This window comes from Dipodomys ordii, unplaced genomic scaffold (genome assembly GCF_000151885.1).
Source record: "Dipodomys ordii isolate 6190 unplaced genomic scaffold, Dord_2.0 Scaffold88, whole genome shotgun sequence".
NCBI classification, from domain to species: Eukaryota; Metazoa; Chordata; class Mammalia; order Rodentia; family Heteromyidae; genus Dipodomys; species Dipodomys ordii.
In genome coordinates this window covers 6,230,033-6,254,137 of record NW_012267304.1, presented here as the reverse complement: position 1 = coordinate 6,254,137, position 24,105 = coordinate 6,230,033, and the positions used below count along the sequence as shown (strand labels likewise).

At 37.6% G+C, this 24,105-nt stretch overlaps 1 protein-coding gene across 2 annotated transcripts in view; it reads left to right on the top strand.

Moving 5' to 3' along the window:
- Dcx (doublecortin) overlaps positions 1-22,888 on the top strand; it is a 94,501-nt gene extending 71,613 nt beyond the window's left edge. Inside the window, exons 4-7 of one of the 2 annotated variants that reach the window (XM_013025857.1) lie at positions 1,760-1,862; positions 2,580-2,717; positions 13,584-13,678; positions 22,831-22,888. In XM_013025857.1, the coding sequence (XP_012881311.1) occupies positions 1,760-1,862; positions 2,580-2,717; positions 13,584-13,678; positions 22,831-22,887 (393 nt within the window). In that variant the 3' untranslated portion in view covers position 22,888. The remainder of the gene's footprint in view (positions 1-1,759; positions 1,863-2,579; positions 2,718-13,583; positions 13,679-22,830) is intronic. The other variant, XM_013025858.1, reaches the window with a different exon arrangement.
- Positions 22,889-24,105: the final 1,217 nt, after the last annotated feature.

Below are 24,105 nucleotides of genomic sequence, written 5' to 3'. Positions count from 1 at the left end.
AGGAAAATTCGGAGGGAGAAAAGTGGAAGGAAATAGGGGAAAAGGGGATAGTGTTCAAAAAGAAAAGTACTCAATACATGACTTACGTAAAAGTACTCAATACATGACTTATGTAACTGTAATCCCTGTGTATATTACCTTTACAATAACAATAATATGAAAAGAGTGGGTCATTTAACAATTCTGTACTATCAAGCTTTAAGCTTTGTTGTTCAACAATGGGACAAAAGTATATGACACTGAAGTGAGATGTAAAAACCCTTCTCATCTAATTTGCATAGTAATTAGCACAATCACATGAATAATATCTGAATTCAATTTTCCATTCTCATTTGTACATTTGTATTTATGGGACTTGTGAAAGACTGGGTGCTAGTTGAATTCTTTCTTTTTGTCTTTTTGAATGTGTAGAATGGTTCCGTACATTCCTTCTTACCTTCTTTTCATGCAGCTGAAGCAGAATAGCCTTGTCATAAGCCTTCTATCAGGATCCATGGGAAGCTACAACTTTGACTCAAGGTCCAACATATTGTATTGTTCATTCCTGCCTTCTAATACCCAAGCTGTACATATTTTTGTACTGCTGCATGGTTAAAAACACAGCCTATAAAGTAAAAGAAATTTGGTCATTTGTATTCATTATTTTTCCTTTGGGTAATTTACTTATTGTCTCTGGATTTCAAATTTTTTATCTGTAAAATAGTGGTGTCAATTATACCAACTTTCAGGGGTTTTTGAGATAAAATGAGATGACAGATCACAAACTATTAGTAGAGTGCTTGTCACAGAGTTATCATTCAGTCACTGTATCCCTGATTGTCATTACATGATTGTGGAATGAATGGTGAGGGACAAGTGGACTGAAGAAGGGTGTTTGATGAGGTTGGGAGTCAAAGATGGTAAGAAGCTTAATAGGAGCAATACTGTCAGTCTTCCAAGACTCCCTCCTCTTGGCATCTGATAGATGACTGTGAGGCTGAGCAATAATCTTGTAGTTAGTATCTTTCTTTCATGGAAGGATTACCATCTTTGATTCAGGGAACAAGGATTGAATCAACCTTGAGTAGGGAATGATATTATTAATATAATCATTTTTTCAAATGTAACATATTGCTCTTTGCACCCAGCAAGCTGTTGTTAGTTTGTGATCACTATGCCTTTGGAAAGCCATTGCTAGCAGCTCTAATGAGAAGCTTAGAACAATTAGAAGCTTTGAACACTTATAAGCTAAGGAGTTAGATAAGCATGCTTTTGACTATATGGTTTCTCCTGGGGTTTCCCTGATGTCCTGGACTAATTATCAGATGTAATTAGGAAAGCTGAGAAGTGGGGAGATTGCAGGAAGCAACATACATTTTCAGACATCCTTGTTTCTTTGTGCAAAAAAAGGATAAAGTGATTCTTTTGAAAAAGAGTCTCTTAGGGCATTTGAGGGCAGGAAGAGTTCTAAGACCAAGGCTTTACTAGGAAAGCCTCAAGTCTGTTGGATACATTGTTCTCCATGAACTTTCAAGCAGTAAGCATAGTTTTCCTCTCTTGGTTTTTCAATGAGGAATGGTTTCCAGGGGTTTTTGTTTGTTTTTGTTTTTTAAATGCTAGCTTATGGTTCATGGTGTGGACGATGAGTGTGGTAGGTATTTTGAGAAAAAGGAGATCCCTGGGACCTGGAGTTCATGGTTTTCTTCTTGCTGTCATGGCATGAGGTTCATTGTAACAAGAACATCACATTCAAATGCAGTGTATTCTGCTTTTTCTACAGGTAACCTGTCTTCATGATTTCTTTGGTGATGATGACGTATTTATTGCCTGTGGTCCTGAAAAATTTCGCTATGCCCAGGATGATTTCTCACTGGATGAAAATGGTAAGTACATTGGGGTTTATCACTTGATTGTTTCCCTCCCTTCTACCCCATTGGATTTTCATGGGTTTATGTGGCTTGGAGACCTTCCAAGCACAACCCTTCAAAGGAAAATATTGATAAGCTTTCTTTGTATATATTAGTGGACATAAGTCATTGCTGGCACATTTAGTTATCTGGCGTAAATGACTATAACATGCATCAGAAAGAGTTGTATAAATGCAACATGGTAGTGGACCAGTGATTATTTGTATATGACATGATTTTCATAATGTTCCTAATTCAGTGTGTGGCATGCAATAGACAAAAAGTGGTCCTTCCTTACTCTTCAAATTACTCAGATGTTATAATTGTAGCTATAACCTAACCTCTGAGACATATCAGCCTTTCCTCCAAGAAAATCAAACATTGTATCCATAGTGCTATTCTCAGGCACAACTTGTCTGCCTCAAATGAGTAAATTGACCTATAACTTATGACCTATTGACCTACTTCTAAATTCCTGCCCTTGTGCGGCCTGCAACCTAGGGATTTAAGCACCTAGTTTGGCTCAGGTGACCAGAAGTTTTTCCTTGTGCCTCCCTCTCCAGAGTTCCTACAAACAGTGAAGTTGACCTTGTACTCCTGAGCCACTTAGGTCTCTAGAAATTAGTCCAGTTTCCACTGATTATATGCTAACAGTTCGACCCTCTGTTAAGCTGGCTGTTTCTTTTGCCCCAGAATGCCGGGTCATGAAGGGAAATCCATCAGCCACCGGTGGCCCAAAGGCATCTCCAACTCCTCAGAAGGGTTTGGGCAAGAGCCCTGCCCCTATGCGCAGAAGCAAATCTCCAGCTGACTCAGGTAACGACCAAGACGGTGAGTGTTCTTCTCCTAATTGTGCATGCTGACTTCATTTATGGATGCCAATACCCTCTGATGCAGAGAAATGACTTCCTCATTATCACTACTATGATCTTCATGATCACCACCCATCTTCTCATTTCAGAGACTCAAGCATGTTTGGAGTCATGGAAGCACAGCCACAACCAGAAATCTGGCCTATTTGCTGTGCTTACTGTAATACTTAATATCATGACTATCATTGTTGTCATTACCTTCAACACCATTTGTCAAAAAATATCTAATGAAATAAGACAAGTGTAATTCTGAAATGAAAAATCAGCATCAAGGAAAAGAATGTAAAAAGCTGACATCCCAGTGTATATGCATAATTGATGTAGTCAAGTTTCAATTTTGATGCTGACCTAAGAATATTGTAACACAATATCGTCAAGGTCATTATATATACATATAATTTTAAAAAACAGATAATACAAATTGTTTCATTCTTTCAATGGGAAAAGAACACCAACAAGGTTCTGAAAACACCACAGGGATTTATAATATATTTAGCAGATTGTGAATAATCTTTAATTTGTGGTCAATGGATCACTGCCAAAGTATGAGCTGTTTGTTATCAGCCAGTGTATAATCTTAAAGTTTTGTGTCAAATGTAAATTAATTATTCCACTAAGCAAACAATTTAGACCACCTGACCTTTCCTTTCAGAGCATTACTTCATTAAAAGCAGCAGTGAATGTTTTGATTTACATTCTTATAAACTTCTTTTGTGGTACTTAGGAGTGAATTCAAGGCCTATTATTTGAATGATGTCTCTAGTATTTTTGCTGTGTGTGTGTGAGTGTGTGTGTGTGAGTGTGTGTGTGTGTGTGTGTGTGTTCTAGTCTTGAGGCTTGACCTCAGGGCCTGGGTGCTGCCCCTTAGCTTCTGGCTCAAGGCTAGTGCTTTACCACCTGAGTTGCAGCTCCACTTCTGCGGGGGTGGGGTGGGGGGGTTGGTGGATAATTAGAAATAAGAACCTCTGTCAAGGCTAGCTTTGAACTTTGATCTTAAGGTATCAGACTCTCAAGTAGCTAGGATTACAGCCATGAACGAATATGCCCACACCTTATTGCTTTTTTTAGTTTGTTAAATAAGGTTTCATGCTTTTTCCCAGCTAACCTCAAATCCAAGTTGTACGTTCACTTCCTAGGTAGGTGCGACCACAGACATGCTCTGTGAGGCATAGCTTGCTTTTGAGATAAGTTCTCACTAACTTTTGCTTAGTCTGGCCTTAAACCATGATTTTCCTGCCTCTGCTTCTTGAGTAATTAGTGGCAAGAACTACATCTTGTCTTGGGCCTGTAGTTTGAATGGCACTGATTTGAAGACAACGTAGTCCATTCTTTTATAATAAATGTATAAAATAAAGGCCATAGATGTTTAAATTCAGAAGTTAAGTACACTCATGCACACACAACTTGAATACTGTCCTCCACATTTTTATTATTGACATGTCCTTACATACATATGTGTGTGTATCGTGATCAGACCCACCTCCTCCATCTTTTCCCCTAATCCCCCTCCCTTTTCCCAAAGCAATCCCAACAATCCTCATTATCCCATTTTTACAAATGTACATAGGGTATTTTGCCCATATTCACCCTCATTTAGAATTCATCACACTAAGAGAATTATATGGCCCAGAAAACGTGCACATTTGTCCTCTGGATGCTTAGAAATCATCATAGGAATTATAACTTGATACTCTGCAGGAAGCACAAGGGCCCTTTAACTCCGTGGCAGCTTGAGCAAGCTTTAAAATTTCTGTGCCTAGAAAAATATCGTGTTTTGCCTGACTCACACTGGCAGGAGTGTACTTATCTCCAGCCATCTCTTTATTCTCAGGCAAAGGAAACTCAAGTGTGAAAAAGCAGTTGGAACTCTTCATGATTCCTTTTCTTTGCATACCCTGTTTCCCGACACTTGGAATGCTATCCTTCTAACCTACCAATGTTTGCTTAAAAATTCCTATTTATTCTTCAAGACCTCACATAGAGAGATTTTCCATTCTCTGTAGTATCATAGAATGCTGTTCACATCTCTGGGATAATATACACCACACTGTGTTGTAAATTATGTGTTTATCTGTCTATTCCCTCAACTAAATACGGAGCCTCTCAAGGGCAAGGTGTCATGTTCCCTTTAAATCCTCAGTAGGGAGCAGTGCCTGACCCATCATAGTACTCAAGTAATGTTTTTAATAAATAGTTGAACAAAGTACCTATTTCACCCAGCACGGTGCTAGAGACTTGAAAGAATTTACATAACGTTTGCTGACTGAATAAAAACCCACGTGCTTTGATGGCATCTTGTTCAAGAATGCAGAAGAACACACCGGTGTAAGCAAAGCAAATTCAAATTGGTTAAAGTACAGAGATCCAGGTTTTAGCATTTGGATTGAGAATAAAACTATTTGGGCATTTTTTAAGAACCTTAAAACATTTGTTTAAGACTTATAAAGTCTGGCATTAATTGCTTAGCTTATCATTTTTTTTCAGAACCAGAACTAGCTGTTTCCTGCTGTGAAACAAATTACCCCACGACTTAGTGGCTTAAAATAAGCTTTTATTATCTCATGGTTTCTGTGAGTCAGGAATTCTGCAGAGGCTTAGCTGTATGGTTCTGGCTCAGAGTTTCTAAAGTTGTTGTGGTTAGGGTGTTGGGAGGGGGGGTGTAATTATCACAAGGCTCAAGTAGAACTATAGGATCAACTTCCAAGATGGCTGTGAGCAAGCTCTCTCACTGGAGTCAGTGACTCTAGAGAATGCACAAAGAAGATGCACTGCCTTGTCTCCAAGGCCAATAGTGTCACTTTTAGAATATTATAATCTTTAGAAGCAGTAAGTGTAGCCAACATTCAAAGAGAATAGAATTGGGCTATATTTCTCCAAAGGAGGTGTAGAAGAATTAGTGGTAAACCATCATATAACTGATTAATTTTAAGTAAACAGATTCTCAGTTGGTTACTCAGAACATGTGAATACAACCACCTGTAACTAAACACAGCTTGAACATATGTCCGAACATTTATTTTTAATTTGTTACCTACCGAGTTGCTCTTCTGCAAAATATGCACTTCATTGACAAAAACCAGTAGGAATACATTGGACTCAAAGAATATTTGTAAAATTGAAAATAGTTATAGTAAAATCTAAGGCTAGGCAAGCAAGATCTGCTCTTGTTCCATCAGACTACACCTTGCTAAAAAAATGAATAAGGACATATTAAAACTCAAATCAATCACAAGCTAGGAGAACAAGGAAGTTTACTTGACAGATGTCAGAATTATCCACAATCCTGTTCATATAACCAATCTAAAGTATCAATCTCAGTAGAAAATTTGAAACTTCATCTCAATCAGTTCATGAACATAAATGAAATAAAATACTAGTCTAGACAACCTTTATGGCAATTTCAGAATGTTTACATTTACCTTAGTTGCTATGTCTAAATCCTCTATATGCTTTTTAGTTCCAGTGAATAGGAGGATTCATATAATATGTCTATGCCTCTTCTCCTTCACTGGTTAGGACAAGTGCAAAGTGTAACTAGTAAACATTCAATAAAGGTAAAAGATGATCTCAGGCAAAACAGTAAATTAGGTAATTTTAGGATTTGGCATACACATTTTCTCTTCTCCACCTCCATTTCAGACTCAGGACCACTGTAAGATAGGAGGAGGTAGGATATGGAAGAGGGGAGGGAGGCATCTCTTTAAGAATGCCCAGTTATGCTACTTCCTAGCTTTGTGAGTTGAGGCAAATTTCTTACCTTCTCTAAGTTTTAGTATGATTTTTAGATAAGACAGGATTTGTGCACCTACAGATAATATTTACTGTTATTGTCAGTTATAATTTATAGTAATAGAAAACAGCTCTCACAGGTTCAGAATGAGATAATGTAGACAATGTAGTTTTCAGTTGGTATATTTTTCTTCTTCTTCCAGGTGTTTGAGGTTGGAGAAGGAAGAATCATATCCTAAAATGCCAAGTTATTTTCTGAGTTTTTGGTAAGGGAAATAGGCAGGGTAGTACACATTTAACTCATGAATAATAGTGTTGGGTGACACCAGACATTTTTATTTTCTTTTAAGCCATGGTGGTTAGCAGCTATTTGTGTCTCATATTAATCTGCCTTGGATCTGGAACTTATGGAAAGGTTCATAACCTCCATGTAGACTGAGTAACTAAAGGTCGTGAAGAGGCCACTTTTAACTACCATTCACTAAAGAAAAAAAATAACCAAAATTGTCCCTTCATACCAGAGATTCAAACCAAATGAAACATTGGTTCAGTTCAGGTTCAGTTAAAGGAATATTTTGATGTTCTTGCTCACTAGAAAATATATAAGGTTTTATTCTAGTTTGAACAAATTTGCTGGCTTTTAATATGTATATATTTGGTCTAGTTCATGGTTCAGCTAATATCTGAGTTCAGTTTGACTTGAGGTTTTGTAAATTGATACTATTTGGTCTGTAATGTGCGTCATAATTTGATTCCTTAGTTCTTAAGCTCTTTCCTATTTTGCCCTGTGAATAAATCAAAACCTTACTTTATTCTCTTCAAGTTCACTTACCCCTGCCAATACTGAGTTTTCCTCCAATGGAATGTGTGTTGCTAAGCCCTAAATATCAGTGAAGGAAGTTTTGTTTGTCTATATACTCTTCATATAAGGAGCTCATTCTTCCTGAGCACAGCTGATAGTATCATAGAAACCAAGTCACATTCACCATATCTATATGTACAGCAGTCCAGAGAGCTGTGGTAACCAGATAAAATCTGAACCCAGGACACTTCCATTGACTATCTGAGGAAAGTTTATGCAATGCCATATTTTGGTTAACTCTGGAATTGCCATGGGGTTAACTCTGGAAATGTTATTTTGATAGGCTAGCCAAGTAAGCTTGGCTTCTTGTATATTTTTCTCTGTTTCTATCTCAGTCATTAAAGTCTTAATTTTCCCTTTTGTAACATTTCCCCCAACTGAGTTGAATCGAAAGAATAAAAGAACTTATGGGGAAGGAATCTTTTCTTTCCTTCCTTCTTTCCCCCCTCCCTCCCTCCCTCCTTTCTTCCTTTCCTCCTTTCTTTCTTTCTTTCTTTCTTTCTTTCTTTCTTTCTTTCTTTCTTTCTTTCTTTCTTTCTTTCTTTCTCTATAAGTCATTTTTGTAGCAACTGATGCTCTCTAGCTACTAGTCCTTCCTTCCTTCCTTTTCTTCCTTCCTTCCTTCCTTTTCTTCCTTCCTTCCTTTCTTTCTTTCTTTCTTTCTTTCTTTCTTTCTTGCTTGCTTGCTTGCTTGCTTGCTTGCTTGCTTGCTTGCTTGCTTGCTTGCTTGGTAAACATGTATACATACTATTGAAAGGCAAACCTCTAAGATGTGCAGTCTTTAAAAGGGGGGAGTTAAGGGACATAAAACAGGAAGATTCAATGAGAGAGCCCTTGCTTGCAGTCTGCTCAAGGCCATTCATGATAGAAGACCTAGCTATTTCCACCTCCTAGACATACCAATTCTGTTCACTTGAAATAAAATGTGAGCCACAAAGGCAAGTCATATATGGAATTTAATAGCACTTAGTAACCACATTTCTAAAAGTCAGAAGAAAAAGTTAAATTAATTTGAAAATGTTTAGCAATGTATTCAAAATATTGGAATATCAACATATAATCAACCTAAGACATTATTGAGATGTTTGAGTTGTATTTTACTTAACTACACAATCTGGCTAGCCACATATCATATGATCAGCAGCCACATATGATTAGTGGTTACTGTGTTAATCCCTTTCTTCTCCAGCTAAGAGCAGTTCAGGGTAACAATTCCTTGTATGAATTAAATGCTGTGTGCTTTGGTGGAGTCTCTGGTCTGCTTGTGGTGTTTGGTTTTCCTGTGGCTTGATTGGTTTCTTAAGTCAGTTTGTTTGAGCAGGCAGACAGCTTCCTACTGTCTTCCCATCTCCTGGCCAGAGAAGTAGGATAGCATGGAGGGTGGTATGGTATCTTTGTGCTGCTTTGCACACAGGCCATAAATAATATGTCTTTGTTTCCAGTGTCCCATCTTACATATTTTATCACTTTCTCCAATGTCATTCTAAGTAGAAGAGCTGGACTTGTTAGGACTGGAGGAAGCTGAAAACCTCCCTAGATTCCTTTTCCAATGTGATTCTTTCTAATGCTGCAGATTATGTCCAATTTAGCTGGAAGAACTAAGTCAACTTTTCTATCACTATTGGAGAGACCTTAAGATATGGCTGGGTTGGACAAAACAGTGAAGGCCACTGAGAACCATGTAGTGCATGAGGTGTGCTGCCCCATCCCTACAATCAGAGTCCTATTAGCCTACTCTTTCCAAGGACTTGTATTTAAGTACAATTGAATCTCTAAAGTTTTGGTGGAGTACTAGGTACTAAGAAGAAAAATAAGACAAGTATCTTGTAGTGTTGGCATTTGTTTTATTTGGATATTTGCATAGCTAATATAAATGGAAATACTTCATAGTTTTATTATCACTGCAATCTATAAATTAATTTAATCTTTAAAACAACCTTATATGTAGTATTGTTAGCCTTGTTTAGAGATGAAGAAACTGAAGATTAAGTAACTTGTCCAAGATCACTCAGGCTCCCTGTCCCACAAACATGCTCTGAGCAGAACCACCTTCAGCAGGACAGAAATGAGAGTATGGATAGCATTGTCAGGCCTGAGCAAACAACCTAAACACTTCCAGTCCCCTTAACATGAGTCCTTTTCTTGAGAAAAACTCATCTTTATCAAAATATTGCAGGGTTGGGTATAGGTGAAATGTTCACTCCTCCCTTTTCTTGAAAGGATTCACAACTTCATAAGATTTGTTAGAAAATTAGATTTAAAATTCAAATTTTACCTAATCTAACAGTATCTCAGAACCTATGTGATTCTGTTTGGCATGACTAGCAACCCAATGACCAAATCATTGAGAACAGTTTCTGGTTCTCTATTCTTGCTTTCCTAATGGATGGGGCTAAGAAGATGGACAAAGGATTTCTTTGTGCAAAAACAATTGGCCAAGTTAACCCAAGCGCTATAGGCAATAGATATGCATGTGAAAACCCATAGGGTCTGCCTCTCTTGGTCTCATTTTGAAGTAAGGCTAAACCACCTTGAAACTACTTGGATTGCCTTCTAGTTGAAAAATGAACTTTACAGTTTAAGCAGGGGGGGGGGATGGAGGGGAGAGTGTAGTTGTTGACGTGGGAGGGAAGGGATGGTAGGGGAAAAACAAAGGAGGAAGTAACAATGCCTGATAGGAAATGTACTCATTACCTTACTCATGTAACTGTAACCCCTCTGTACAGTATTTTTGCAATAAAATGTATATATAAAAAAGAAACTCTCCCTGTATATGTGAAGAGGAAACACAGTTTCTTTGGGTTCAAATGAAGGACAGCTTAAAGCATCTCAATATGAAAAAATGATGAGGTGGCTGCATTGAGATGTCCCTCTATAAGACTTTAGGAGATGAGAGAATATTAGACAGAAAATGAGTCACTAAAGATCACAGTGGAGATATATGATGGGTAATTGTTTAGACATCTTGAAATAGATTCTGTGATCAGATCCTGGAAACCACCACACAGGGAGGAGAGGTAATAGTTTATACACTTTAAACAAGGTATACCCTGATCGGAACCATTATATCTTTTATAATATATATTTTTTATTTTTATATTTATTTATTTTTTTAACTTTTTTTGTTTGTCATGGGGCCTGAACTCTGGGCCTGGGCACTGTCCCTCAGCCCTTCAGCTCAAGGCTAGTGCTCTACCACTTGAGCCACAGCACCACTTCTGGTTTTCTGGTGGTTTATTGGAGATAAGAATCTCATGGTCGTCGGGCTGGGAAGGTGGCTCAGTGGTAGAGTGCTTGCCTTGCATGCCTGAGGCCCTGGGTTCGATTCCTCAGCACCACATAAGCAAAAGGAAAAAAAAGCTGGAAGAGATGCTGTGGCTCAAGTGGTAGTGCTCTAGCCTTGAGCTGAAGAGCTGGGGGACAGCGCCCAGGCCCAGAGTTAAGGCCTCACGACCGGACTCCCCCCACCAAAAAAAAAAGAATCTTATGGTCTTTCCTGCCCGGGCTGTCTTTGAACCTCGATCCTCAGATCTTAACCTCCTGAGTAGCTAGGATTATAGGAATGAGCCACCAGTGCCTGGCTTATAATTTTTATTGTAACCCATTGTATCTTTGTTAATTCTCTCTCAGGATTATCATGAAGATAATAAAACAACTTGAAAATAAATGTAGAATAGTAACTACAATGGTAAATGGACTATGAAATTGTTATCATAGACTTTTATAAATGTTATTCATATTGAACAATATTTTAGAAAAGACATCAAATTAAAATCAGTGGATTTGGTTTTTAATTGGGTTCAGTATTAGTATCAGCAAAGAAAGGAAGGGCCTATCATGGTTGCTCATGCCTGTAAACTTGGCTTTTTGGGAGGGAGAAATTAGTGGGATTATGGCTTAAAGGCTATCCTGAGCAAAATATTAATACCCTAGAACAACCAACAACTGGACGTGTGCTTCATGTAAATACATGACTCTTAAGTTCAAACTCCAAACAAAAACAACCAGCCAAAAGAAAAACAAACTAATGGAATGAGATGGAAAGCCAGGGCTAAGTGAATGAACAATGAGCATTAAGTCAGTTTGGTCCCAGTTACAAGCTGAGAGAAAAGCAAATGCTAAGCTTACCCTTCTTGAAATCATTTGGATAATAAAATTTGCCTTACTTGCCACCTATAGGACTTTTTATTCACAATATCTGGAACCACTTAATTCCAACTTCCTATCAGTGGCATCTTAATTTTCAGGGATCAATCACTACAGCCTCCAGACAAGGGAGTCCACAGTGTGGAAGCTCAGTGGTTGTAACCCTCCCTTCCTGGTAACTGCTCACTTAACTAATGAAACAGAAAATGAAACAGAAAATTGTTCTTTGGGAATAACCATCCCCCACCAACCTAATCCTTACTCCTGGGGACCTATTTTCTCCTCATATATTTAAATCCCTGTCTTTGAGGTAAGTTAGCCTATTTTCCTTAACATCCTTCCTGCTTAGGCTTGTCCTGGTCCGTTCTGACAGGAAAGGCAGACAGAGCCAGGTTGCTAAGGATGTGTGCTGGGGCAAGGACAAGCACAGTCATTCAGAGAAGTCACTAAGACAAGGCCAGATGGGGCCAAGCTTGGCAACTGTGCTACATAGCTGAAAGGCATCATCTAAGAGAGGTGACAGACAGGGCACAAATACCATCTTCTCAGACAGCTCTGTGGCATGAAGGTAGTTTTGCCATTCTGGCTGTTCTGCCTTCTATTGTTTCATGGCATTGTGTGTTTGCCCAACTTTTTTTTTTTTTGCAAAATGAACACAAGCTCTTGCTAACCACTTTCCAATTAAACCAAATCAAGTAGGATAGAGACTTTGAAGATGTCTGTCAGCTCTGGTGTCTGTTTTTACCTTCTGATTCCTTTCTCTTTGTCAGAGCCTTACATCTTTCTCCTTAACTATTGTCAGAAAATTGTCAATGGAAAGATTCCTTGAAAAAATAATTTTAAGGAGGGAATGCCAAAAACAAAAAAATAATGTACATAGGCTACATTTGAATTCTGACTTTGATACTTCCTCTATCTGAAACAGGTTGGGGGGGGAGGGCATCTTGCATGCAAGAGAGAGTGAGAGAGAGTGAGCAGAAGAATGAGCAAGAGCTAGTCTAAGTAAAAAATGGCCTAAATTGTAGCTGCTAGTCTCACAGATAAAGTTTATACTGCTGTTATCATGAATATTTCCTGAAGATATAATCTTTCCATATCACTTGAGCTAGTAACTCCTAAGTTTTTCAGAACATGAACATTAATAGTGGAGGTGAAAGAGATACAAGTGTTTGCTAGCACATTGTTTCAAGTGGAAGTGAGCAGAAAAATGAGCACTTAGGCACCTATTTACGGGCTTTAAGTGCCCATTTAGTCATCTCTCATAGCTCCTGGAAAGACTATCTCTTTTCACATTTATTCCTTTAGCCAACAGCTATGGAGCACTGCCTCTAAGGTAGGCAAACTATTAAATGATGAGGTATCAGAAATGATTAAGTTACTTCATGTTATGTGACAGGCGAGGATAAAGTTTAATGTGAAGACAGAGCCATACATGGGGTATTATTGGAGCTCAGAGCATGAATTATATTCAGAGGTCTGGAGGCAACACTTGAGAAATCTTAGATGAACCTGGTACAGGCATATCTATACAGACAAAAAAGTAGATTAGTGGTTGCTATGGGCTGGGGTAGGGGGAAGCATTGAAAGAAACTAGAAAATGTCTACAAACTGGTAGGAAATGAGCAGACAAAATAGACAGAGATTGACAGTGGGTCTTCCTACATCTGCCTAATTACATGCCACCAAATTGATGTGCCCAGGCCCAGATCACCCATACTTTTACCCCTTTAATATAAGGCATACAACCTCTCTGGGTTTCTTTTTTCTCTATAAAATTATGCAAGGCAAAATAATAACTTGCTAGGCTACTTGTCACATATGTAGGGTCAAACCTGGGAATGAATATGAAAAAGGTTTGAAGGGGGTGTGGGGGAGGGGAAGGGGATGTGCCTTGCTTTGCACAGAAGTCTAATGAACTGAGGATTACAGCTCTTGCCCTTTGAAGGAATGTCTTTACGTCCTCGTTCTGCTCATCAAATCACTTGTATGTGTGCCTTGTTTAAATGTTCTTAATGTCTTAGGAGGGAATGATAACTTACTCCTTTGTATGTTTTTGATTTTTATCCTTTTTCTCTTGCCTTGGGCTAGCAAATGGAACCTCCAGCAGCCAGCTGTCTACTCCCAAGTCTAAGCAGTCTCCCATCTCCACTCCCACCAGCCCTGGCAGTCTCCGGAAGCACAAGGTATTATGTCTCTTATACCTTACTAAACTCCTTTGCATTCAGTTTCTTTATTGGATAGGTGGAGGTTTTCTTATCTATTCTACTTCAACGTACAGTGACAGCAGAATTCCATTTCATCTGCCTCCATTATCTTCATTTCCTGAGAATCCCAACAGGGTCTAAATTTCTAGTTATAATCTTAAGTGCCCATTCTGAAGTAATGGTGTAACCAAACCGCGATTGTGGCATGGCTTTAGCTCTTGTCTCCTTAATTCAGTGAAACAGAAAGAAGGTGTTGAAGGAAGCTTCTATCACCAGGTAACCTACCAATGGAAATAATGTGATAGTGGTTCAAAGAAAAGGTGCACGAAGTTACTCCCTTTCAATTCAGTGGACTTCAATAACCAAAGGGCTCTACTTTCACTGTGCACTGTTTATTAGCAGGCAGATTTTTGTGAAATATTTGTACAAATGTATTGCAAGGGCCATAGTCACCATTAAGACCCTTTGTGCTAACACAGAAAAATACATCATTAAAATAATAGAAGTGTAAGAGCTGGAGGCATAGCTCAGTGGTATAAGGTTGCCATTTTACATACAAGAAAAATGAGACAGAGATAGGTAAGTTACTTCCTAGGGCAACTTAGTTATAAAACAGGTACCCAAGTAATCACAAGTGGTATTCTGAAGTCAGTTCAAAACTATCTCTTAAGAGCACATTGTATGCATCACATTCTGTGTTCAGTGACATTGTGTTTGTAACTTGAACTCTGCTATGGTAAGGGCAATTATACCATGGAAATAAGAAAAAAATAAGTAAGTTAATATTGTCATTTTCACACAGAAAATCACTTGTTAGCATTTAACAATACACTACACTCTGACATTCATTTTCATTTCCTTTTCTCTACATCAGTCTTCATTTCCAGGTTAATCTGACTCTTACTTGCTCTATCTTTGCTAATGCGATTCCATTCCTCTAATAACCTCTTTTTCTTTTGCCAGTCCTGGGCTTGAACTCAAAGCCTGTACACTGTCCCTAAGCTTCTTTTGCTGAAGGCTAGTACTCTACCACTTGAGCCACAGCACCACTTCTGGCTTTTTCTGTTTATGTGGTACTGAGGAATAGAACCCATGGCTTCATGCATGCTAGGCAAGCATTTTACCACTAGGCCACATTCCCAGCCCTTTTAATAACCTCTTTAACGTCCAGTATTGACCTTTCTGATTGTTCTGTTGAGCTGTTTGGCTTCAAGATTTGCTGAACTGTTTTACAGACTGTTACCCAGATATCAAAAGATGGATGAAAATTGCATTTATAGTCAGTTTTCAGTTACTGATGAGCAGAAAACCTTGCTAATATGGACATTACAAAATAGAACAACCTACATCTGTTCTTCTAATGCCTATAAAGAACCTCCCATACCACCATGTTTCTTCCATTATATTTTCCCTATGCCTTTATGCCCTACCTTTCTTCTAGGAAGAGCCACTTTCCTAAGTATCTTCCATCACTTACTCCAGCACTGACTCCAAAATGCTGGAGGCAACTTGAGCATTTACTCTGTACACTCAGTCAGTTTAAATCATCCATGTCCAGTTTATTTAGACTGAGGATTGATCATCCCTAAGTCCACTAAGGTGAGTGAGTGTTGACAATGTCAAACTTTTTGGTTGTTCTTGCAGGCACTTGTGTGTGTGTGTGTGTGTGTGTGTGTGTGTGTGTGTGTGTGTGTGTGTAAGTAGGGTTTCAATTCTAAAAACATTTTAACCATTGAAGAACTGAAAGTGACAGAACTGTCTGACCTTACTGATTCCTTCATTGTTGAATTTTCAATATGTCATTTTATTTTTAAAATAATCTTTTTTGTGTCATTCCTGGGGCTTGAACTCAGGGCCTGGGCATTGTCCCTGGGCTTTTGTGCTCAAGTCTGGAGCTCTACAACTTGAGCCACACCTTGACTTCCAGCTTTTTGTGGTCAATCAGAGATGAGAGTACCACATACTTTCCTTCCCAGATTGGCTTTGAACTGTGATCCTCAGATCTCAGCTTCTCTGTAGCTAGGATTACAGGTGTGAGCCACTGGTACCTGTCAATAAAATTATTCTTTTAGTCAATAATACAAACATGAAGTAATAAATCTAGAGCAAGTATTAAAATAAACACTTATATTTGTATGCCATGCTATTTTATGAACATACTTTAATACACATTTAATTTTCTGTATGCCATGCTGTTTTTATAAACATATCTTTATATCACTTCCAGGTTATAGAAGAGCTATATCAATTTTATGTAAATTTACCAGTTACTTATATTTTGCCACATTTATTTTTCCATTCTACCTCTTTGTGCATGCATACAAAAGCACATATATACTCATTACACTTTACTATTTTCCAAAACCATGAGATTAAATTGCAAACATTATGCATTTTTACCTTTAAATATTCAATATATCTAATAAAAGAGACATTTTCTTTTCTAATCACAGTACAATGACCAAAGCTATGAGGTTTAATACTATCATCATTTTGCAGCACATATTCAAGCTTTATCAATTGCTTCAGTGATGTTATTTTTCTGGTCTAAGATCTAATCTAGGATCATAAATTATAATCAGTTACAATGTCATTTTATTCTTTTGTAATTTGGAAATTTTCCTGAACCTTTATGTTTCAGGAAAGTATATTGTAGAAATGAAAAGCATAGGGTAGTTATTTGGTAGACTTCTGTTTTCCTTTTTCTTTTCTTCTTTTTTTTGTACTGAACACTCTTGCTCAGCTTGCTAGTTCAAATCTGACACTGTACCACTTGAGCCCTGCCTTCATCCTGCATTTTTGCGGGTTAACAGGAGAATTCAATCCAGTCTGGCTTTGAGCCTTAATCTTTCAGGTCTAAGTCTCCTGAGTAGCCAGGATTGCAGGTATGAGCCATGACTACCTCATTCTTTCTTTCAATTTGGGCTTGTCTTATGTTTTCTCATGACTAGAGTCAGGTGATGCATTTGGGGCAGGAATATCTGTAAATGATATCACATCCCTCCTACTGCACCTTACCAAGAGGCAATAGCTTCATGTTTTATACCACCAGTGATGGAGGCTGAACTGATTTTTCTGAATGAGCTAAAAAATATGTGCTGTAGCTACTCTAATCCCCTTGTGCCTCAGTTTCCAGCTTCACACCACTCCGTTTAGCCAGCTTTCTGAGCCTTAACACCATCAATATCTCTGGACAGTGGCCCTTAACATGTCTCATCTGAACTTCTGTCCAAATGGACCTGAAAGGTGTGAGTCATGTTGGAGACAGGAAGCAGGTGGCTGAGGCCATGACTTTCCTTCTGCATACTTGGAAACAATCTTGAAATCCCAGCATCCCTTTGGTAACTTTTGATGGCTGTGGCAGGCCTAAATTGTAATCAGAGTTTTGGCTTCTCTTGTAGAGCAGCTCATGTAGAATCCTCTTTAATGCAGCTGCAATGGGGTTAGCCAAAGTCCGCATACTCAAGTGCTATGATATGGACACAAAGTAAATCTTTGAGTTGTTAATGAGAACAACATTTTGCTTTTCTGTACTGCTTTAACCTTCTGTGATGCTATTTTCTCATTCACTATTATGATATTCCTGTGGAGGAGTTGGGGTGATTAGCATTCCTATTGTATTGATTTGAAGAAAGGACTATAGAGAGATTAAGGAGAAAAATTTATTGAAGTCACCATCTGGAGATAGTCCCCTATTGGTGATGTTCAAAAAATCTAGAAATACAGAGAAAACCTTCTGTTCGGTTAATTTTTTCAGGTTACTGCATTCCACTTAGGAAATTGAAGAAAATATATTTAATACATTATCTGAACATCTATCTGTACACCACACACACACACACACACACACACACACACACAGATTCTTTCATCTTCCTCCATGTGATTGGAGAGATATTTTGATGAACAAACCAAAACCTCGACCTTGAAATCGGAGTAATAAAAGGATTCGAGGTACAAAAACAGAGTAAGAAAAACATCTGATTTGGGGAGGGTAGGAGATGGGGAACGATTTTCAAAGACATGACATTTAAATAGGATCTCCAAGGCTTTGATTGTTGGTTTAGAGAACAGGCATTCCAGCTTTGAAAAATGTCCATAAGAACAAAGCCACACCTCCATGAACATTCAGGGCTCATTCAAGAAATAGAAAATGTGGAATAGAAGCCAGATTTCTCAAAAGCCTTTCATGACTTTCTTTGGACTATAAGTTCCTTGGACCACAGACCAACTTTTTTGTTTTCTCTAATGCAGTAGTATTGCCAGCACAGCTGCATTTGTTATAAACATTTTGTTCCTTAGGGCTCCAAGGGACTAAGCAAATGAATTTCAGGTGCAAATTATTTGTATTGTTAAGCGATATGCATGTTTCTGTATTTCTACATATCAGTCAACAGAAACAGAATTCAGAGACAATGACTTTTCCTGAACACTCTTCTACCCGTACAAGGAAATAAAGTATAAATAGGAAATAAATTATCAATAGGAAATAGGGAGATCAGCAGTTCAGAGGTTGATACCTACGTCTAGTCTCATGGATTTTCACCATAGCCTTATCCATACCTACCTTAAGTCATCATTGCACTCTTAGATGTTTACTACACTCTTAGATGTTTACTACTTTGTCTGAGCTAAAGTCTGGAACAATATTCTCATAGAATTATTTCCATAAACCAGTTCCACTAAGTGTCTTTTACTTGAACAAGTTAGAGCAGAAGTGGATGTGGATGCTCAGTAGTTCATTGTGGTAAGACTCACAGTGGCCTCTAAAATTTGTAAAGTCATTGTGTACTGCCTGAAAATGACTCTAGGAGTTCACCAACAAAAATATTCAGTTCACTTTATGTGATTTAGTGTAACTAAAGAAAAATGCAATTATTAGAATTGCATCTTTAAACAATTTGAGAACAAGAAAGAATATTAGAGATCGGATAGTCCACACCTCCTTCAGTTTTCAGCTAAAGAAAGTAAAGGTCCTGAAAGCGTAAGTTAAAAGACAAAGCTAGGCTTATCAAGTGAATATTATGACTCTTAATCCTGTCATTTTTCTACCAGATGGGAGTTTCATAATATGTATGTTGAAATTATGAAAAAAATAAAACTGTCTGCGTGTCAGTAGCCCATGCCTGTAATTCTAGCTACTCAAGAGGCTGAGATCTGAGAATTATGGTTCAAACTAGCCCAGGACAGAAAAGTCCTTGAGACTCTTATCTCCAATGAACCAATAGAAAACCAAAAGTTGTGCTGTGGCTCAAAATGGTAGAGTGCTAGCCTTGAGTGCAAAAATTCAGGGACAGCACCTAGGCTCTGAGTTCAATCCCCATTTCCAACAAAAAATAAAATTAAAAAGGAAAACTACTACAACCCCTCTTACATTCATACATATTATTACATTGTAAATATTATGATGTTAATTATCCATCCCTGCATGCATTTTGCTGTATATGATTGTATTCTTTTTTAATGTTTTATCTTAAGTAGTTATACAAAGAGGTTGCTATTTAACAGTTTATGAATACAATGCATCTTGCTCAATGTCACCCATTTCAACATTCTCACCCATTCCTCCCAAACCACCCGTTCCCTCACTTTTCTTCATTTGTAACATAGACATTGAATTCTTGACTGCATTCTCTTCTTCATTCTGCCAACTCCTTTCTCTATGACCCCACCCCTCCCCTTCCAAGTACTTGCTTCCTAGTGTTCATTTTGACGAACTTTGACTCTGCCTTTCTAAGGCATTACATTCTTTTAGTTTTCCCTTGAATCCATATTTCAGTTAATTCATTCTACCATATTTCAGTTAATATATTTGTATTCACTTGAATACCACCTAATATATTTACTTATTAGTATATAAAAGAATTCTAGCTTACATACATGAAGGAAAATATACACCCTTTTTCTCTCTGCCAGACTTACTTCACTTAACATAATTTTTCTAGGTCTTTCCATTCCTTTACAAATGATACTATATTATTCCAATTGGATGAGTAAAATTCATATATTCGTATATATATACATATATACGGAGATGTAGGTCAAATGATGCAAAGCAATTTTGTAAATTGAATAAATCTAGAGATCTAATGTACAACACAAAGACAGAAGCTAATAAAATTATATTAGGAGAATTCTATTTTCATTTACTGGGGATTTATCCCAGTCCTGGGATATGTGCCAATCCTGGGGATTGAACTCATAGCTTAGGACCTGTCCTTGAGATCTTTTGCTCAAGGCTCTACCACTTGAGCCACATTTTCAATGATGGTTAATTGGACATAAGAGACTCATGCACTTTCCTGCCCAGGCTTGCTTCAAATTCAGATCTCAGCTAGGATTACAGGTGTGAGTCACTGGCACCCAGCCATATTTACCACAGTATAATGTGGTATATCTTCATTATTTTCCTTTATATATGATAATTATGACTTTAAACAAAAATAATTTTTCTTGATTTCCTTAAATATTTCTATGCAATTATGTCTCCCAGTCTTTGCTGAGGATTGGGGAATCTCTCCCTTAGCCTTTAACTTGCTACTTGCATAGGGCTTCAAGGTTAGCCAGAGATGAAAAACTAGAGCTTCTCTTTCCTGAGAATATGCCCAAGCCTCAACATATGCCTGACCTTCTAGATTCCTAGGAATATATATTAGAAGCTTTCAAAGCTCCCTATGAAGAGCTACTTCTATACAGTTTTCCTTATGAGGCCTGAAGCAGCTTTATTTGTTCCACCTTTTGCCCACCTTCAGGCAACTACAATTTTTAAATACTTGTATCTGCTTTTAACACACCCTGAAAATACTGTTCCAATAAGTGTGCTCTGAATTATGTCAAATAAAGAAATCTTTAAGATAGAGTTTCCAGTGTGCTCCAACACAGACCAAAGTGTGACAGTTCTCTGAGAATGAGTCATTGTTGAGCTCTGATTACTCAACTTCAGTGATGCCCAGGTTGCTTTTTGTGGATATTGGAGGCTGCTGATTTTCAAGGGTACTGTGAAACTGGAAATGGGAAGAATGAAAGTAGGACAAGCTAAGACACCACAAATCATAGTAGCATTACAAGTTTCAAACATTTTTGTTCAATAAATACCTCTTTTTAATTATGTAAATACCGTACAGAGAGGTTACAATTACATGGGCAAGGTAATGAGTACATTTCTTATCAAGCATTGTTGCCTCTTCTTTATTTCCCCTTCCCATCCCTTCCCATCTCTCCATCGCCCTGCCTACTTCACCTCCCCCCTGCACCAAAGTTGTAAAGTTCGTTTTTTGACATAACGTCTTGTACATCTCATTGTTGCAATGGGTCCACCTGTATCCCTATTTAAATGATTTATTTTTTCCCTTCCCCTCCCCAAAGTATACCAACATCAAATACAGTGAAAACAGGGGTTATACCGTGGGAGAGGAACATACAAAGCAACAAAGAAATCATCTTATAAATATGTTAGAAACAATAGCAAGAAAGAAAAACCATTTGAGTCCTTATCTTGGGTTTCATTTCACCTAACATCAACTTATCTGACCATTTCTGCTTTTATTTTTGCAAACCTTCAGTTCATTTCCAGAGTTCTGAAAAAAGTTACTTTACTAATGTCACTGTATTTATGGAAGAACAAATTTTCATGGTATGACTCCACCTTTCTGGATGTCAAGCTCAAAAATATTTTGGCTCTTATTGAATTTTAATATTACTTAAGCATTTGTGAATTAAATCCCTGTATACACTACTTTATTATATATTCTTTTGCTTTAATTCAATTTTATAAACATGTTGTTACAATGTTATTATTCCTTACATTATGTCTCATACATCTTTATTATTTTTGTTATTAAATTCTGTGTGATCGTTTAGGACAGGTACCCCTCTGGCCTGAGTCCCACTATATTTTTGTGTAAATAATCCCTGATAGAAAAATAATGTACATCTTAAAGAGACATGAAGAAATAAATCTCAAAGAAATGAAGAAGCGTCTGTGAAACAGATCGTACATGACCATCAGAGAAAGTCCAAAATATTATTGCTTACCCTTTTACAAAAAAGTTTGTTAAACCCTTATATACAGTGAAGGAGGGGACAGTAGTTGATGAGACAAGTTTATTTTTCTATGGTTGTCTTTGTTGTGTTTTTAAATCATTCAGTATTCCTTTGAGAGCCACTGGTTATATAGTCTCAGAGCTGGAAGAGACCTCATGGGATTGTCTATTACAAAGTATGTATATTTTTCAGATGGTGTCTCATTATGTACACCTGGCTAGTCTTAACTCCAAATTCCGGGGTATTTATCCCAGTCCTGGGATACGTGTGTCAATCCTGGGGATTAAATTCAGGGCTTAGGACCTGTCCTTGAGATCTTTTGCTCAAGGCTCTACCACTTGAGCCATGTCACTCTGGATTCTTGATGGTTAATTGGAGATAAGAGTCTCATGTACTTTCCTTCCCAGGCTTGCTTTGAATTCAGATCTCAGCTAGGATTACAGGTGTGAGTCATAGGCACTCAGCCATATTTACCACAGTTTTATATCAGATAACACAGAACTGAAATCATCCCATATGCCATTACATAGGTGAATGGTCAAAAGGTGTTATAACCACACCATGGAATACACTCTACAGTATAAAAGAGCAAAATGCTGATACATAGAACAACTTGGATGAATCTTCAGGGAATTATGTTGAGTGAAAGAGATGAATCCTAAAATGTTACTTTATAGTTCCATTTATACAACATTCTTAAGATGCAAATTGTACAGATAGAGTACATTATTTGTTGCCAAGGCATAGAGATAAGGGAAGATAAGTCTATAAAAGGGTAATACAAGGGAGCTCTATGTGAGTACAGTTCTGTATTTGTACACATGATACAATCACACAAGATTATACATGCACACATACACACACAAATGAGAATGACTAAAACTGCAAGCTATTACCCATGGGGAAAAGTGAGTGAATGGGGCATCACTGCATAGATACTTCTTATATCTTTTTCAACTTCTGTTGAAAATGAAATACAAAATAAAAATTAGAAAAAATACTAATTAGAAAACAACATGAAACAATCATTCCATATCTTGAAAGGTGAAAGAAAAGAAAAGTTAACTTTGTCTCTTCTCTTCTTATAGGACCTGTACCTTCCCCTCTCGTTGGATGATTCGGATTCACTCGGTGATTCCATGTGAAGGAGACATGACTACAGAGTCCAAAGTATAAATGCAGGCCTACCAGTAATGTAGGGTAACTTTGCTCAAATATCCAACAGGACTCTTGGTGCTTTCAAATTTTGTTGTTGTTGTTATTTTCAAAACACACTGCAGTATGTTTGAGTTTACTTTCCTGTGACTTCTCCTCTGGGCCACTAATTCACAGTTACCAGTTATGAGATAGATTGATAGCCATCTTTTAAGGTAACATTCCAGGAATGCAAAATGTGCTAGTCCATGAACTTTCTACTGAGCACTTTGCTCTTACGTGACAGCTTTACTTCTGTGGGGTGCATAGCCCCCAAAATGTTTTCATGGGGTACAAAAACTCATTGGTAGTTTCAATAGTGATAAAGCTAAGTTCTTTTTGTCTTAAAATTTAACAGTGCAGGAGGATTCCTGAGGTTGGCAAGGCAGCTCCCCAGCCTTGCTTTTCACTCTTAATTTTGCGCCCCACCCCCAGCTTGTTGTCTAGCAACAATGTTGGTTGACAAGGGGGACAAACACCAGCAACTTATAATTGTGATACAAGATTGTTAGGACCATGGTGCAGAAATAGCTAAAAATAGTGTGACAGAATTGGGAAATGCCCAAAACACTTCAGTAGAGTTTATAAAGCACAATGAATTCCTGGTCAACCATTTTATTCCAGTGGGACAATTTGGAATCAATAAGCAATTGATAGGAGTCTTGGGTAAGGGACTTCATATACTTGATTCCTCAAGGAGGCTGTCTAACATACCAGCTTATAATGTGAACTGTGTGGTATCCATCTATCTCTGTTCTATTGAATGCCTTGTAAACAGCCAACACTGAAAACACTGTGAGAATTTGTTTTCAGGTCTGACACCTTTTGGTCGATTTTTATAGCAAGAAACCAGTATCCTTTTTATAAAACATGCCTGTATTTCAGGAGCACACTCTTCAGGCTCCTTTTTTATAAACTGGTGATTTTTCTTTTGTCTAAAAAACACACGCAGAAAACTTACCAAAAAAATACGGAAGAATAATGTAGTTTAGAAATCATGCAGTCACTGCCAAACAGAAATCTCCAGGAGAAAATAAAATGAATAGCAAAGGGCAATTCAATAGAATCAGTCTTTTGATAGCTTTTTGACAGTTGTGCTTACATTAATAATAATTTCAATGTGGACCAGACATTCTAATTATATTTTAAATGAGATGTTATGGCATATT